We start from the raw sequence: 18970 nt of genomic DNA on the forward strand, positions 1-18970 counted from the left end.
TGGTTTTGATTTAATAAAGTCTAAGATTTTTTATGTGATATAAATGATAAATTTAAATATGTCGAACCAAGTACAACACTTTTACATAACTGACTACATTACCAAACAAGTTGTGTTGAAAATCTCAACTCTTTTAACTAAATTGGTCACCCGAACCCACCATGAATGCCAACCATAGCTTGAATTGAACAGGGAAAAAAATTGCAATTTTTCCCCACCAAAAAAGGTGGGAGGGGCCCGCTCTTGTATGTACAAAAGAAACGTATGTCATCTCAATCTCAACCCATCATTGCAAATAATCATTTTTTTCCTAGAAGAAATAATCGAATAAACATATCTGTGCAAAATTAACTCGTTAACAGTTTGTTACAAAACCAACTCGTTAACAATCATTTTTCTGTGCAAAAAATATTTATTTTGTTGAGAAACGAACAAACGTTTTGTTTCTTATGTTTTTGTTGAAGGTGTTGGTTATCCATTTTCACAGAAGTGAGACACATACGCAATAAATGGCTCTAACGCTTTGTTGGCAGAAATTAATCAACCCAAACAAAGACCACCACTCACCACTGTTCTGTATTTTACTTTAATGAACCAACTGCAAGAGGTTGAAGCTTAGAGTTGAGATTTTGAGCAACAGCATCAATGAACTCCTCAGTGTTCAAGTAGAACTCCCTTGATGCCCTGTAAATAAAAGTCAAATTATGTTGGTCAACTCATTCAAGTTGATACTTTATAAAGAGTGACTCGACTAGCTTCCATTTACTTTCAGCATTTTATCGGATATAGCAACTGAACTATTTTGTTTTTTTTATCGATTTAGCCACTAAATTATTATTATTATTATAGTAGTAGTCATAAAGAAATAGTAGTTGAGTGGCTAAATCGATAAAATGAAGAAAAGTATGTTGTGGTTTTTCTAGTATGTAAAGCCTAAATAATAAAATATAATCAGACAGTGAAAGTAGCACCCACTTGGGTCCATGGATTAGAATGGCAAGATCCTTTGTCATCTTTCCTGACTCAACAGTCTCAACACACGAGGTCTCTAGCTTTGTAACAAAATCCGCTAATCGTTCGTTTTTATCCAACTTGGCTCTGTTCAAAATATCAATAATAAACATTCTTTTAGCATTTGAAACAAGTTGTAAAAAAGCTCAATCAAACAAAACAGGATTTAACTAATATGAACATTATTAGACCATCCACAACAGGAAAGCTTTTTTGTGCCACCAACTCAACAATCCAAAAACCTCAAGATATCTTTCCACTATAGGAAAGCTTTTTCATAAAGCTTATTTACAGGTCCTACTACCAAACTTATAGGGCAAAATGCAAAAAAGTCTATTTTGCCAATTTGTGTGGTTTACCAACTCTTTTTCACCCAAGTTTGACTATTTTGCCAAAGTTTAGTTGCTTTAGTGGAATATTTAGTGTCGTGTAGAATTTTTCACTAAACCCAGCTATTAGTATATAACTATATATAACTTTCTTATTATAGAAAAGAAAATTCAAATATATAATCTGTAATTTAAATATATATTAGAAAGAAAGGTAAAGAGACCGATGTTGAAGTCCTCTTGTCCATGCGAAAATTGAGGCAATACTGTTTGTGCTGGTTTCATTTCCCTTTTGGTGTTGCCTAAAATGACGTGTTACTGTCCCATGGGCTGCCTCAGCTTCTAGTGTCTTACCATCTGATGACAGCTGTAAAGTGCAAAACAATTATTTTTTTTATTTGATTTTCGGTTTTTTCAAAGTTAAACCAAATTCCTTGGTTCTGTTACGGTTTTAGTTAAAAACCAAACCCTTCTTCTCAAATCTCAAGCAACCACAAAGTCATGTAAATTTCTACTAACCAAAACTGATGTCATGAGGCCCAGAGAACCAAATCCTGCACAACAAAAAATATTTTTTAGTGGGTTGTTTTGTTTAATAATCCAATTCCAATTGATCTTTTAATAAATAGAATTTCTTTACAAAGATTTTATTAATCGTATAATTAAACCATCACCTTGAGCTAGTAAATCACTTTGGACATCTCCATCATAGTTCTTGCATGCCCAAACATACCCACCATCACTTTTTAGGGCATAAGCCACCATGTCATCAATCAATCGATGTTCATACCTTAATTTAAGCAAACATATCACCAATTAATATTCAAATACATCAACCATCCAACAGACAAAGTACAAGGTACAAACCCATAAAAGGGAATTACCATATCGAATGTTCTTCAAATTTCTCCTTCCAATTCTTCTCATATACCTCTTGAAAGATATCCTTAAACCTGACATGTCAACACATAGTATAACATAACGCCACAAATATTGTAGATAATATCAAAGGAAATTGTATTATAAAAAAGGAACACATTGTTACCTCCCATCATATTTCTTCAAAATAGTATTTTTGGTGCTCAGATATAAAGGCCATCTCTTTGAGAGTGCCATTGACATTGATGATTCAGCAAACGAACGGATAGACTACCAAAAATAACATAAAATTATCATCGTAAGATTTCAAATTTTTAATCATCTTATGATATAACATGTGATGGTTGGCAAAAGTAAAAAACCCAAACCTCATCAACATTATACATTGCAAGTGCAATTCCAGGACCTTTAAAGTCAAAAACATCAAGCTCCATGGGAGTTTCACCATTCTCTGGGACTAAATACATCACACAACAAAAATTTTATAAAAAATCTATCTCATTTTTCCAAGTATAAAATAAATTATAATAAAATCAATTTTTAGCATACCAAAAACCATCTTGAGTTTTCCTGGCCCTTTAATGACTGCATCTGTAGCACGATACTGGTCACCAAATGCATGCCTACCAATACAAATCGGTTTCGTCCACCCTGGAAAATAATAATTAAAAAAAAAAGGTTCTACAGGTCATCCATGGTTACCAAATACATGTAGTGGGTAGGTGTCAGACACTTACCTGGGACTATTCTAGGAACATTCTTGCACATAATAGGCTCTCGAAAAACCGTCCCTGAATCCAAAGAATTCTAACAAGTTAAAACAGTTGACTAATATAATTTGTGTATTGAGAGTACTAAGACATAATGCCAATACAAACCATCTAAAATATTCCTGATTGTGCCATTGGGACTCCTCCACATGGACTTCAATCCAAATTCCTTGACTCTTGTCTCATCTACAACATTAGGAACATAGCATATAGTCTGAGATTTTAGCACATTTGGATTTTTGACATGTTACAAGTGGGTTTATAGAATGACTAACCAGGTGTGATTGTAGCACATTTTACAGCAACATTATACCTGTAAAACATGAAAACTTTGGTTAAGATTTCAAATAAAGTAAAGAAATATGTATGTATGTAACACCAATTCTAGAATTGAAATGCAGTTCTCTAATCCTTCTCTTAATTTCATCCGCAAAACACTAGTTTCATTCATATTACTCAACCACATGGCTATCTAGCAGGAATCGTCACTAGAATCAGCAGTTTCTCTTAAAACAGATACTCTGTGGTATGATCTACATACAAAAGTCTATAAAGGCTACATATGACTGATTCAGGGAGCTCAATACGGAATGCACTACTAGGCTGTGAATTAAGTAAGACCTTGAATAGAGTTGCAAGTTTTTTATCAGCCTTTAAAGCAATCATTGAGGGTATAGGAAAGGAAAAAAAAAAAAAAAAAAAAAAGAGGCGATCATCACTTACTTCAGAGCGGCATGGGCGCTTTCTACAGTAACTTCATCATCTGTAGCATCACGATTCAATATTCCCAAATCAAAATACTTAATATCCAAATCTATGTACGGAAAAATGAGCTGAAATGGAAAAGAACAACAACAATAAGCAACGGAGATACAGTGAACTTAATTAGGTCAACTGTATACAGCGAAAAACAATTACGAAATCAAAATCTTCGAACCTTGTCTTTAATCATCTGCCATATGATCCTCGTCATTTCATCACCTAGAAAAAAGGAACAAATTAGACACCTGTGAGAGAGTAAGTATTAACAACAATGAAAACGTATTGTCTATGACAGCTACCGTCCATCTCAACAATGGGATTGAGAACGGGGATTTTATCCATAGCGGTGGTAGTAGACGAAGCGAAACAACGAAGTGAAACTTTGGATAAGCGACTGCAAAGAGAAAGGCGGTTGCAGGATTTTACACTACCGAAGTAATTGAAACTCGATGATATTGGTAATCTAGGGTTTCTGAGTGATACAGAAGATGAAGATGAAGAAGAAGACAACATGGCGGCGGCGGTAGTGGACATGATGGGCAGGCGGTGTTTTAGATGAAGCATCGCGGTTGCGAGCACCCTGTTTTGATAGCGTGATGGTGTCAGGAAGGCTTGGTTATGCGTTAAGAACCGGGTTTAATATCTAAACGTGAGCTTTATTACCCGGAAATTGAGTAATCTGATCTTGTAACGAGTTTCTTAATAAAAATAACAAACTTAAATTTGTTTTTGTAAGATCATTTTCTTCGGAATATATCATTCCGAAACTTTGATCCGAAACAATATTATTGTACATTTCGGAATACTCATATCTGAAACAAGAATCTACGTACCATCGTCATGTCATGTTAGTACTTTGAAGTGAAAATACAGAGTCACGGACACATGTTCCGGACAATGCAGAGTTACAGACACATATACCGCATGCAGTTAGATGTTTACTTGTGATCATCTGTAATTATCTGATATGACTCTTTCACTATGAGTTTCCAAGAGAGTGGGCACGAAGAAAGTTTTACCAACCTGCATTTTTATCTACACAACCTTAAGGCGGACCAACCATCATAGTTACACGAACATCAAAACTAATGTGATAGATCGTTTCCAAGTTTGTTTTGTGGCTATTCAATGTGTGGTAAAAATGTGTTCCATATTTCTATTGTGTTCTTTAAAATTGATAACGTTTGTATACCTAAAGCATCTTGGTTTGTTTTTCCAAAAAAATACAGCTACATGCATTTATAGATTGCATGTTTTCTGTCATCTTTATAGGTGGTGTATGTCTAAGAGGGGACTACTTACACATAATGTTTGTAGCGGTTGCTATGGACGGGAAAAACTAGACATTATCTATAGCATTTGGTATGGGTGTGGCAAATAATGTCGACTCTTGTACATGGTTCCTGGTGAGGTTGAAGGAAGCTCCTGGAGAGGGTAGGGAAGTATCGGTCATAACCAATATTGATGATGTCATTAGTTCTTATGTAGGTCAGGTATACCCTAATTCTTATAATGGGTATACTTGTAAAAGTGTGTTCATGTATATGCACACAAGAGTTGGTGGAAACAAAACATTAGATTTTGAACAATATTTTTGTCAGCTAACCCATGATGTAAGTGAGTTGTTTGTCAACATCGGTCATGCAAAATAGACAAGAGCCTATTTCCCTAACATCTGTTGGAATTTATTTACTCAACATTGATAGTCCACAATTTTTGCTAGTGTTATCGGTTAATCACCGCAATGTACTGATAATACTACTTACCGAGGTAATTCGTGACTACACTCAACAGACTTTTGATGAACGCGGTTTAATGGGAGGTAATACCGTAAAATATTAAATTACCTTTTACTTGTACAATAACCTTAATTGATAATATTTACTTTTCAAGGAGGCTGACTAATGTACCCACCCCGTATGCAAAAATGGTGTTTCATAGTAGCGATGCAAAAGTTTGTTCGGTGGCAAGCAACAAAGATCCCGCCCGAGATCTCTCTTTCGTTCCCATCCAACATTTTTCAAGTTTTTTATTTTAAAACAACTTGTGTTGTAGATCTGAACCGCCATACATGTTAATGTGGGAAATGTTGCAGTATAATTATAGCGTGCGATCATGTTATTGCGGCATCATGTTATTCAAACATCGTTGAATTAGCAAATATGGTTCAGATATATTACCGGGCTGATTAGTGTCAACGTCTAGATAGCAATCAAATGAAATCTTTGTATATTAGGTAATTATACGGTTATGTATATAATAGATAGCAGATCCGATATCTTGGTGATAATGATCACTTCTTAGTATAAATTAGATATAATCCCTTGATTGAAGGGATATACCAGTATAGCTTAGCATATATTCAACATTAGGGTGAAACGCTAATGTTAATGTCTTGGTGGCCGTCTTTGTGACAACCCGTTTTCTTGGTAAAAACAACCCATTTCTTGGTGAAAGACATATTTGTGATTATTTCGTGTTCTTTACTTTTTTATATTTTTTATTTTGGTATAAATAATTTGTTCTTTTTTTATTTTACTTGAAGTGAATCCGGTCATTACAAACCTTCAATTGGTATCAGAGCGGGTTTTTGATATACTCAAGTAATCATGTCGACTTCCTATAATCTCAAATCTTTTGGTCTCAACAAGATTCCTCATTTCGATGAGCACAACTTTGCCATATGGAAAACTAAGGTCATGGTTGTTTTTGAAACCTTGGATTATGAGATGCTTAAATTTTTTGAAAAAAGGTCCTTACATTCCTATGTATCAACATATGGTCAACGATGCTCACGTTGGTCGTTTAAAGCAAAAACCATAGACTAGTTATGACGACGATGACAAGAAACTGATTAGTCTATATGTGAAAGCAAGAAAAGTGATAGGAAACTTTCTTCCCTATCACGTGTATCATCTTATATAGAATTATAAGTCAGCTCAAGAGATGATGGATACACTGACAGTGGCTTATGTAGGCACTGTGGAAGTTCAAGACACTACCATTAACAACCTTAATCGAAGATATGAGCATTTCTTCACTCAACAAGGTGAGTAACTAACCCAAACTTTTTACATGTTTAACTGTTTGGTAAATGATATGCGCAGGCTGGGAATTGTCAAGCACTATTCTCAGTTGGTTTTAAAGTTCTTGGACTCTCTTAGGAAAACATGGGAACATTACGATGATGTCCTTAAGAATAGTGAAAAAGATCAATGTCATGGATCTGAACTCCATTGAAGACCTTGGGGTTGTGTCAGCCATATAGGAGCCCATGGAAATTTTTTGTGATAACGAAGGAGCGGTTTCCTTGACCAAGGAACCGAGGGATCATGGTAGATCTCGACATATCGACAGAAAATATCACTTTATTCGACAATGAGTGGAAGAAGGACTCCTCGTAGTAAAGAGGGTATCGTCAGAGCATAACCCAACAGATCCGCTTACGAAGGGACTAAGTAGGGTTAAGCACTTGCATCACGCTAGGAGCATTGGGCTGGAGGACGATATTAGTCTAGATTAGATAGTTTGGAAACATGTAATAGATAAATGTAATTCACATTCGATGATTAAATAAATGAGTATTATTTATTAGTAAAGTTACTATCTTATGTTAATTATTTACCTATTGTTTCATTTTGCATGTTTTGACTTCCAGAATAATAGATTATTCGAATGGTCCATGGTTGTTCATATGTTGGAAGTAGGTATGAATGAAGACCATCATGAATTGGTGTGTAGATTGTCTAAAAGGTATTAGACATAGCAAAGGTTTGCTAGAACGTTCATGAGTGCTTATGAACAAGTTTTGAGCATTGGAATAAACTCACGCTTGTTGGAATCACTTCATGAAATTTATCACGAGTGATCGCAAGACAATAATATCATTCGGTCTTAAAACCTAGATATATGGTTTATTGTTTGTTGATTGGTTGTGCATTGATAATGCGAAAATGCATCAGTAAATTGATGTTATAAAACACATTGTTGTGTATGATTTAATTAGTGAATATTAAATGCATATAAGTCAAAGTTTATATGTTCCTTTTATCCTAAGAGGGTAAAAGCGATATTAGGTCCCCTCGATGATTTGGTTTGACTTATGTGACGGGCCCGGTCAGGACTGCATTGATGTGTTTAATTAAGTTCTATGTCAAATGAATCTGACATCGAGAAACAAACTGCTGGACAATAAGTATGACTATGTTCCATGTGATTGTCTGCACGATATCTAGAATAAAGGATCATACGATCCCTTATCTAAAGGACAGGTTGTTGATAAGATCAGAGTTCGACAGCGTCTTTGAGAGCTACGATTGCTAATCCGATTGTACTTGTATTTATAGTTATTAGACTTATCTAAGTAGGAGAGTGTTGGATTAGTGTCTAAGCCCGTAACCATATTTGGTAAGTACTTGACCCGGTTGTGCATGGTCCTTTTGGGTTGCCTTCACCAAAGCAACTTGACTGGAGAAATGATGGAGAAATAGGTTATTATAGTTTATTAATATATTATAAGAATAATATATTAAAAGAGAAATCATATTTATTTAGTTAACATTGGTCAATAATTAATTAAAAATTAATTTCGTGATTAAAAGAAGTTAACTAAACTAGGGGTTGAACTGTAATTATGTGATAGTTGCAAAGTAGGGCAAATGATTCCCTATGGGATAGGGTGGACGAATTCAAAGGGATAAGGCCTTAGAATTCGTCCATGATAAGGCTTCTGGACTTATCTTATAGGCTGCTTGGTGGGCAAGCAACCAAATAAGGACAAGGACTGAAACCCTAATCCCTACACCTATATAAGGACCCCTTGACTTAGGAAAATCGACAACTTGATCCTAGAAGTTCCTTGAGCCGATTTTCTGCCTCTCCCCTTTCTTTCTCTCTCTCTCTCTCTCTCCCTCTCTTGCCTCTCCATTTGCTCTTGGTGTTTGTGAGCCATTAGAGGTACTACACTTGTGGTACTTGCTTTCAAAGACAAGAATATTCAAGATTTAAGTTGTTATTACAACATAGCAACAAGAGGTATGTAATCCATTCTCCTTCATGAATTTCGAAATTACTAGGAGCATGTTAGGGTTCTTCATGTGTTCATAATGTTGGGTATCTAATAATGAAAACATAGATCCGTATCTAGGGTTTCATGCACACATATGATTGTTTGTATAAAACCCATCATTATGAGCTTTTGGTCACTTGAAGTTCATAAAGTTTAGATCTTGAAAGTATACTTTAAGAATATAATGATGGGTTCTAAACTTTATGAACTTATAGTTGAAATTCCTCGCCGAGACTTCTACCACCTGGTCACGGTGATTTGCGGATGGGGCAATGAGAGACCAAAAGAAGCCCAAGAGGAGAATCCAGAAGTGGATCCTAAGGAACTCCAAGAGATGAATCATGAAAGGGAGGATTCCGACTAAGAACCCAACAAGGATAAAAGTGCCAAGGAAACCCTTGGCGGAGTTCTACCTAATTGATAGTAGATCAGAGAACCTTTCACCTTTCTCATCCCAGATACATGAACACCCCATATAGGTACTCCTAGAATGAACATACCTAGAAACAAAACGATACCCACACAAAAACAAGTTGAGTAATTGACTCCTACCCGGTTCAGGACGCGTCTCCACAAAAGATAACACAATCGACGTGCACCGAACGCCAATAGCCAACACCCTCACGAATCAAACATCTGTTTGGGCCACAAGTAACCCGAATTGACTCCTGGTTTCCAACTCTCTGTCATGGAGTAATGGAAACCGTAGGCAAGGCCCGCTATGTGGCAATATAAAATCCAATCCCCCCCAATAAGTGACAAGATCACCATTCCAAATGCCTTATGAAGCCCACAAGTAGGACCAGAAAACTATGCAAACCATGTACACTCTTTAAAAGAGGAAATGACCATTGGGAGACCACAACTCATAGCAATCAAGGCTAGGACAGCCTTAGCAGCGTAAGGGACACAAAAGGCCCCCCATAGTATAAGTGAAATGGTCAAGCACTTGGTGCGCCAAAAGAGGATCACCTCGCTACTCGCTTTAGGTTCATAATGCCCTTAATCGCAACCAGTAGTAGTAAACCAAGAGGAGTACACCCTCCAATAATCCATACAACCAAATCCGTTAACTACATTGCTAGTTATGTGCTACTTTGACGGACTTTACGTCAGACAATACATGTTCCCACTCTCTACCATAACTGCATCATGGGGACGTAGGTTGACACAATTAACACCAGTATGTTACAATTATACGAGTAAACCCACTTGAAACTAACTGCAAGTACTTACAAGCTCACCTTTCGTGTGCAACATAGTTATGTCGTCTCATGAGGACAACCAGTACCCCGACCATGCACTGGTCTACGAATAGACTCCGCCACTTTCCAAGCCAATGTAACAGCCGTTGTGGCAGCCGCCATGGCATACTTCAATGCCAACGACACAAACGAAGTTGGAAGCAGTGTCAGTAATTTCAACCATAACAACAACCAAGGAAACAAACGAAGGACAACTTACCAATGCACACTACAACCTAAACCTAAGAACAAGAAAAGAAAGTTCGGGAACGAAAAAGGAGGCAGTTCGACTAAGAGGCTTACTAAAAGGCAACAAGTGGGATTAGTCCCTACCCCTACAAACCCTACTCCTCCCACATCAAGACGATCATACCTTGGGAACAATCCACCCTGCAACAAGTGCAAATACCATCATTGGGGAGCCTACTGTAAATTTCGTTGCAGAAGATGCAACAAGATGGGACACACCTCCCGCTACTCTAGGGACCCGGCACCATGCGTCACTCCGACCCTCAACCCAGAAGTAAGTCCAGTTTGTCACAAGTGCGGTGCAACAGGACATTTCAAGAGAAATTGCCCAACATAGATGACTGGTGAGGGAGTTGACAACTAGACAGGAAGAGACGGCAAGAAACCCTACCGAGATTTTTGGTACATTTCGAACGATAAACTTTATGTAACGAATTTTCACAAAAAGGTCTTGCAAATTGAAAACTGTTGGAATGGTGTCCAAGGCTGCAACTATATTAGGCAAGTATTTGACCCGATTGCGCATGGTCCTTTTGGGTTGCCTTCACCATAACAACTTGATAGGATGATTTATTATGAGAGAATAGATATTATTAATATGAGAATAATATAAGGAATAATAATATTGTTATTTGATTAATATAAGTCATAGATTAATTAGTATTAATTTGGTGACTTAAAGAGATTAATTAAATAAGAGGGTATAAACTGTCAATTGTTTGATAGTTGCACTTTGGGCTGTAAATCCTTAAGGGATAGAGGTTGGACGAATTCTAGGGCTTGGGATAGCCTCAAATTCGTCCAAGGCTTATCTTTGGTAAGGATTAGGATTACTTAGAGCTTAAGTTATCCAATTAGGGTTTAAGGGTGAAACCCTAGGAGCCTTACAAGTATAAATAGACCCCTAGGGCATGAGAAATCGGCATCTCTAAAAAAGAAAAGAAACCCTGGCCGATTTCTTCCCTAAACTCTCTCTCAAATCATCCTCCTTGCTAGTTGGTGTTTGTAAGCCATTAGAGGAGTGACAATTGTGACTCTAGAGCTCCAAGACAACAAGATCAAACAAGAGATTCAAAGGTAAACTTCTAGATCTGATTTTGTATTGTTCTTATACCTAATTAGTCATTATAAGTCTTGGATTCAAAGCATGTTTAATTAGAGAAACCTAGATCCAAGCATTAGGGTTTGCATGTGCACATAGGAATGTTCATATGGCCAAAACCCATCAGTGGTATCAGAGCCTAGATTGGTTTCTATTAAATTGTTGCTTGTTTGTTTGAATCTTACTTGCAAAATTCGAAATTTGTGTTTCTGAGTCATGGACTCGGCGAGTCCCATAGTGGACTCGGCGAGTTGGCCTGACTCGGCGAGTTCAGAGTGCGTACTCGGCGAGTTCAGAGTGGGTACTCGGCGAGTCCGAGCGTCAGGAAGGGCCAAATTCGGGATTTTTTTGATATTTATCTTATGGAAACTTGCCTTTATCATATTAGATCAACCATAATCCGATTTTTTGATATATATGACTATAATCTTGATCTAATTAAAGATATTTATCAATTAATAAAATATTTAATTTCCTTATGTGATAATTAATTAATTATTTTGATTAAATTGGTAAATTATTTTGCAAAATTTTTTTAAATAAATCAAATATGGATAATTATGAAATTAATTGTTAATTAAGATTATTTGTTATTTGATCCTCCATGTTTTTAAACGTTTAAAACTTGCCCTCAAGTTTTGAAATTTATGTTTTGTGATTAAAAGTTTTAATTTAGAAAATCTAAATTTCAAACCCTAGAATTTTACAAGTTTAAAATACAACCCTATACTAATATAATATTACAAGATTAATATATATATATATATATATATATATATATATATATATGTATATATATGTATAACTAAAATGCTAGTCTTACCGTTAGTAGGCCTCATTCACGAAGCCGATCTATAAGGTGGGTATAAGGTTGCGGCCTATAAAATGGCGCTTAATGGGTGTACACTCACACCCACCGCTTGCTTGATCGGTGGAGGGTCGTTAGCCGAACGGGTAGGATAGGGCAACCTCATCCTCTCATTAAAACTATAATATGAAATACAAAGTAACTACATGTTTTCAAAAATTTCTCAATCTTAGTTACTTTAGGAAAAGTGAATTGATGCAATCCCATGAAATTACACTTTGCACCCTTACTAAGAAGGTAGTGGAGCGTGTGTGGTTTACCGGCACACTAATTGGTTCTAAGCAAAGGTGGAAAAGGGTGATTCATTGTTTGTCATAGTTCGATGGAGCGTGTGTGGTTTACCGGCACATCGAATAGGTGATCGTTACAATGAAGGCACCATGTGAATTCGCATGGTAATTCACACCCGCTTTGTGATCCTCGGTATCCCAGTCACAAACAAGAGGGGCATATCGAGATTTAAACATGCCATTGAAAAGTTTCAATGAATCTCATCTAAACCTAGGAATTCTCGAATTCATTTAGAACTTAAAGTTATGTTTAGTGGTGGAGAATTAGTGAATCGTCATTCACTTACCTTCAAATTGTTTGCATGTTAGATTACGACATCCCTTTTCTAATATGTAAATATTGTTGTTGGATCCTAGCCCTAATTTTCTTATTGGGTGATAATTAGGGATTCATATTCTAATCTATCTTTGTCCTTTCTATTTGTAGATGTCGAACGCAAACAACGCTGCTGCTAGTTCATTCACATTGATGAGCCTTTGTCAAAAGGTCACCTTCGATGGGACGAACTTTAGCGAATGGATAAGATACATTCGCACTATTGCTCGCTATGAGGATAAGGAGTATGTCCTCGATGAGAAGCTCGAGAAAATCAACCCTGAAATCGCTACTCCGGCTGAAATGACCGCTTTTGAAACTCACGAGCGTGATGCAACGAAGGTTCATTGCATCATGATAGCCACTATGAACTCCGAATTTCAAAAGTCCTATGAGGACATGTACCCGTACGAGATGCACCAAGACTTATTGGAGAGATACCACCAAAACGCGAGACAAGAGCGTTATGAGATTTTCACTAACATGATTTCCGCTAAGATGGGTCATGGAGAGTCTCTTACCGTGCACCTGCAAAAGATGCAAAGGTATGTCGACCGTCTTCGCAAGTTGAATGTCGACTTTGGGGAAGACTTGGCGATCGACATGGTGCTTCACTCTTTGCCTCCAAGCTACAATCAATTTAGGATGACCTACCACATGAACAAAGAGGAGGTCACCCTAAGCAAACTCCAAGGTCTCTTGAGGGTTGCTGAGAGCAACTTCAAGGACAAGTCTGTTGCACCAACTCCCAATCCACCCGCTTCTCCTGTTTTGGCTATTGGACAAGGAAAGGCAAAGAAGAGGAAGGCTTCGTCTAAGAACTATTGATGTGCACAAAAGTACCCACTAATTTTAATATTTATAACCTAACAAACTTAGACTATCTATGCACTTATAGGCAGTGTACCTAGTCAGATTACAGTATAGCTTAGGTAAGTCGGGTGTCGATCACAGGGAACGGTGGATTAATTTAATATATTTGATTATAGGTTACAGGTTACAAGAAAATAATAAATAAAATGGTTTAATAAATCTCAAACTAGCAAATAACAACTCTCGATAAACTAACAGGGAAGCACATCTCTTCAGGTACTTTGGTTTAGATAAATTACACCTTAAAACATAGACAATTGCATACACAAATTCATTTATTCAATGTTCACCGATTCCTAAAATGATTAGATTCGCGTTCACTATAACTAATCCTTTAGCAAACAAGTCAATTCAAACAGTGATCAGTTGATTAAACTAACATGCTTCCTAGTGTTCAGTTCGTATCAAGCAAGACTTGTAAATATAGTTAATCAATGTAGACATTTAATCAACCTCTTGTTGATGGTCATCAAACAAGGCTCACACATTAACTTACCTATTCTCAAGTTAATCCTAGTTTCACATTCGTTATTTCTAGTCTTATAATCTCGATGGTCATCAAAAATCATAAGAGACAAGCAATCAAGCAGATGTTCAAGCAACTTAATTCACTTAACAATTAACAGAAAATAATCATCATTAACACATGAGGATCTTTAAACAAGCTTGGCAAGATAAATTAAACACAAATAAACTATTTAATATAACAATTAGTCTAATAATCAAAGCTTCATTCAATCATAAACACAAAGTAAAAGGTTTTTACACCCAAATCAGAAACTAAATACAGGAAAGTACCACAATGGAATGCTAAACATGGTCACGTCAGCAATCCATATGATAACCGACATGTATCCGCTCTCCAATCCTTCCGATCTCTGCTCCCGTTAGCTTAACGGCCTTCCGGCCGCCTTCTAGACCCTCAAAACGGCTTAACAGAAGTTAATTGTCGACTAAATTAGGTTAGAAGTCGAATCCCCCCTGGTTAGCTAAAAATCGACATTTATAGTCTTTGTGGCCGACCTAAGTACGCTGGGCGTACTTAGGATTACGCAGCGCGTACTCAAGATAATCACGCGATCAAGTCTATCCGGTGCAAGCGTGTACGCGGCGCGTACCATTACCTTACGCGGGGCGTAATCACTCCTTCAGCAATTTTGATTACTTTTAGCTTCGAAGTCCGGTTTCCGCTTTAGTCTTTTCTTTTGTGCTTCATCGGCAACGAATAGCTGCAAAACATAATTCAAAGTATTATGAGTACTTTTTAGTTCTAAAATAGAATAAATAAGGCCAAAATATTAAGATAAAGTGTATAAAAATATATATAAAAATACACATATCAAAATACCCCACACTTAGCCTTTGCTTGCCCCCAAGCAAATTTATTTTTATTTTACCAATATCGCACTAAACAATCCATTTAAAACTCAGCCATTATGCCAAGACCTCAACGCGTACATTTGTGTCTAATATTTTCCTAAAGTACCCCCCCCCATATTTTAAATACTCACAATTTTCATAAACACTCGCCCACTTTTTCCGAACAATGCTCATTTTATGCAACCCTCTGAATCCATCCGCAGAAAACCTCCTAACCTCAAGGTATTTTTAGTTGAGCAACCTAAGCATACATAATCTAGAATTACAACTTTTTGATACCATTATGGAGCTCTTTGAACTCTTCATTTCTTTGGCATTTTGATCTTTGATTTCTTTGAATTCAACACCTTATTTGATTTGATTTCTGGTATCTTCAACTTTTTGGATTTCTTCAGAATTTTGATCTTTTGATCTTCACTTTATTTGCTCCAAAATTCTTCAAACTTTTTTCGTAATTCTCTTTTTTTTTTTTTTTTTTTCACATGTAACTCACTTCTTTTTTTTTCACTCAAAACCTACATGCTTAAGCAGAGGCGCTCAACCTCAACCTTTATTGGTTAATGATAATAATTTCCCTGGATACATTTCAGGTTTAGGCTGCTAAACATATTGCATCCTTCAAACCGAGCGGAGTTATGTTTTTGTTCCATGATTTCACTAAAATAAGGGAGGCCACAAATGCACTATAACGTGTATTGGCTCAACTAAACATTTGAGTTCTCATCGGATCATCTCATACAATATTAGCAAAATTTTAAATTATCACTAGATTTTTCTAAATTAAACTATTATTTCAAGTTTTTAAAAATTTTAAATTTTCCAAATTCTAGCAATTTCATTTTTCTCTTAATTTTAATTTACTTTTACCGATCCCCTACCCCACACTTATTTCATACAATGCCCTCATTGTATGCTAAAACAAATTAAGAACATAAAAAGGGAGAAAAAGGAACAGACTCCCCTGGGTAGTTGTGGTGAGATCGAAAGGGGTTGCTACAAGTTGCTCTGAATATCGCCGAAAGACTGAAAACTGGAATTGCTGCCTCTGAATTTGCCGAAAAATAAAATCAAGACCGCCATCTTCGAAAATGTGGTGCAAAATATTGCAAATAAATGCAAAGCATAGTAACCATGACGTGGGAAAGTGTCGACCACGTCGTCTCGTCGAGAATGACATCCTCTACTTGCGATGAAAAATCCCCCATAACATAGGAAAGTGTCAACCATGTCGTGGCAGTCGGGACGATACTTCTTCCTCGCGTCGAAATAAAACTCTATAGTATGGGAACTGCTCATCCATATCATAAGAGTCAAAACATCGTAACAATGCCAATCTTCAAAACGATCGCTCATGAAATAAATATGCACCCCACACTTATGACAAATCGTGGGTCTCGACTATAATCTTCAACTCTCGCACTGCTCTCTCTAGCAACAGTCGGACCTAGCTGCTGAACTTACTGCCAGCTTCCTAAGGGTGAAAATTTTGCAGAAATCTAAACAACCAAAGAGCATCAACATGGAAAACAAAAGTAAAACAAACTAAATCAAAGTTTAATTACATACCAAATACTAAAAAAAAACTAAACTAAACTAAAAATAACACAAAACAAATAAAAAGGATCACTCGTCATCTCCATCATCATGTGGCTGTGTCCCAGAAGTACCGGCCCCATCAAATCGTGATTGGAATGGTGGTGGAAAGGGAACCGAATACTGAAACCCCTGGTGGGCAAAGAATGCGTTCAACGCATTCCCATACCACTGCTGTTGCATGTCCACATGTGCAACATACTCGCTAAGACGGTCAATGCCCTGAGCCAGGTAGCGCATATCAATCTCCCGCTCAGGTCCCTGCTGCGCTCCCCAAGGAGCAGGTCGACGCCGCTGGACCCGTCTCGGCTGTGGCTCGGCAGCACCCTCCTCATCTGCCTCATCATCTGCTCGAACTCTCAAGACACCATCACCACCCCGCTCTAATACACGCATCGACTCCAATAGCTGAAGACTCATCGGCCTCATGTCGTGAAACACCATTGATCTCGTGATCTCACGTGTCATCAACTGGTATGATCGAGCTAACCGTGTGATAAAATGCCCTCTGCATATCGGGCTATCTCCCCTAAGTCCCCTGGCCCTCCGTCCCAAGTATACAGCTAACGCGACGGGAAGGTTCAGGTGCCTCCCGGGAGTAACTAGTGCCCATAAGAAATACAGGTCCATCGAAGGCACTCTCTCACTATTCTTGTGATGCGTGAGAGACATAGAAATCAACCGGTGCAACATTCGGTATGTAGTGGACCGAATCATCCCCCCTCGAGCGGTAGATGGTGTATAAACTCCTCCCGTGATCTCGGCCCAAAATGTGTTCTCATTATAGTCCTCCGGCCGGTCCATGAGACAATCAGCAAGGAATGCCGGGAAGTGAACACTCCTCGTCTCATCGACTGTGTAAATACCCACCCGAGTCGCAAGCTCTATCACGCTGCATTCCCGGCTCACTCCTCCCAGTCTGAAAGCAAAGGCTGTCTTGTCATCGAGTGGCTTCCTAGGATCATAGGAAACTGTAGCATAGAACTCCAACAAAAACTCCCGATATACAGGCTCCTGGATCCTGAACAAACGCGCCCATCCCTGGCACACAAACAAATCCACACCACTCGCGTCCGAGTGCGTGTATTGCAAAAATCTCTGGATCAATGCAGCTAGTCCAGTCCTGGTAGCCAATTCCCAGTCGAATGATGGTGCAATGTCAATCTCCTTGGTGAGAAGCAAGCTTAAGTTGGTGACATAACGCGCCCGGGTAGCATCGTTCAGCGTTTGCGGAAATTGTAAAAAACGATGATCGGTCACATCCTCGGGAGGGTTGGTTCTTTGTGTCATTCGAGCCATAATCTGCACAAACACACACAAACACAAAACCAAACAAAATATGGTAGCATTAATAAATTTTAAACCAACAAAATTGATGCTGGATAGGGACAGTACGCTGGGCGTACGTCCAGCGTACGTTGGGCGTACGTCCAGATGCACGAATCTGTGTTGGTTCCTTTTACTTGTTCAAAAATCATAACCCACATTCAAACAAACACAGCAGGGCATGCAAACTGTTAACATTTCATGGTCCAAATGTAGTATGAACAAAAATCAGGACCTCCCAAAAAAAATATGAATCAATCCCTAGGAAACATTTAACAGGAAACATGTATAGCGGTCAAAAATCGAAGCCTAGTCAAGAACTCGAATTCACTGGGGTACGCTAGGCGTACGACCCCAAGCTCAAATCGATGGTGTGGGACGGAATTAAGACAAAATTAGGTTCGAGGGTTTAGTGTATTAACCGAAATCGGTCCATTCAAGCCCTAATCAACACATACAATTGCGAAATCGGCCCTAATTCGAGAAATATATAAACCCTAGATTTCAAGCAAAAGCTAAATGCAACTTATTACACCGATTGAAACACAAATACATGATATTGAGTAACCGAAAAGCTTACTTGTGTGTTGGATTTAACAAGAAACGAAAAAAAATCGAGGATCTTGGAGGCTTCTTCCGTCCACAGCGTATGCGATAAAGGAGATGGGTTTGAAAATAACAGCGAAGTCAAAGGGTCAAGATATATCTACCTGGTCGCTTATGTACGCGGGGCGTAACACAAGGGTACGCGGGGCGTACCTCAACCCCTTGAAATGTTCATTCGCGATCCGGGCACATTACGCATGGCGTAAAATAACTTACGCGGGGCGTAATGTTTAAATGAAAATTTCCTTTTTTCTTTTAATTGAATTTCCTTTTCTTTTTAAACATTTAATCTAGGGACTTAAAA

The 18970-nt window shown here is 37.7% G+C and overlaps 1 protein-coding gene across 1 annotated transcript; it reads right to left on the reverse strand.

The window, feature by feature from the left end:
• Positions 1–289: 289 nt before the first annotated feature.
• On the reverse strand, positions 290–4377 carry LOC111883074 (isocitrate dehydrogenase [NADP]). Its single transcript, XM_023879439.3, has 15 exons — positions 4051–4377; positions 3927–3970; positions 3713–3822; positions 3265–3302; positions 3098–3175; positions 2957–3010; positions 2769–2870; positions 2588–2676; positions 2386–2489; positions 2225–2293; positions 2015–2130; positions 1860–1894; positions 1565–1707; positions 976–1098; positions 290–684 (listed from the first exon to the last, which is right to left on the reverse strand). The coding sequence occupies exons 1-15, from the start codon at positions 4313–4315 to the stop codon at positions 582–584; spliced, it is 1473 nt and encodes a 490-aa protein (XP_023735207.1). The 5' UTR covers positions 4316–4377; the 3' UTR covers positions 290–581.
• Positions 4378–18970: the final 14593 nt, after the last annotated feature.

This window comes from Lactuca sativa, chromosome 4 (genome assembly GCF_002870075.4).
Source record: "Lactuca sativa cultivar Salinas chromosome 4, Lsat_Salinas_v11, whole genome shotgun sequence".
Taxonomy (NCBI): domain Eukaryota; kingdom Viridiplantae; phylum Streptophyta; class Magnoliopsida; order Asterales; family Asteraceae; genus Lactuca; species Lactuca sativa.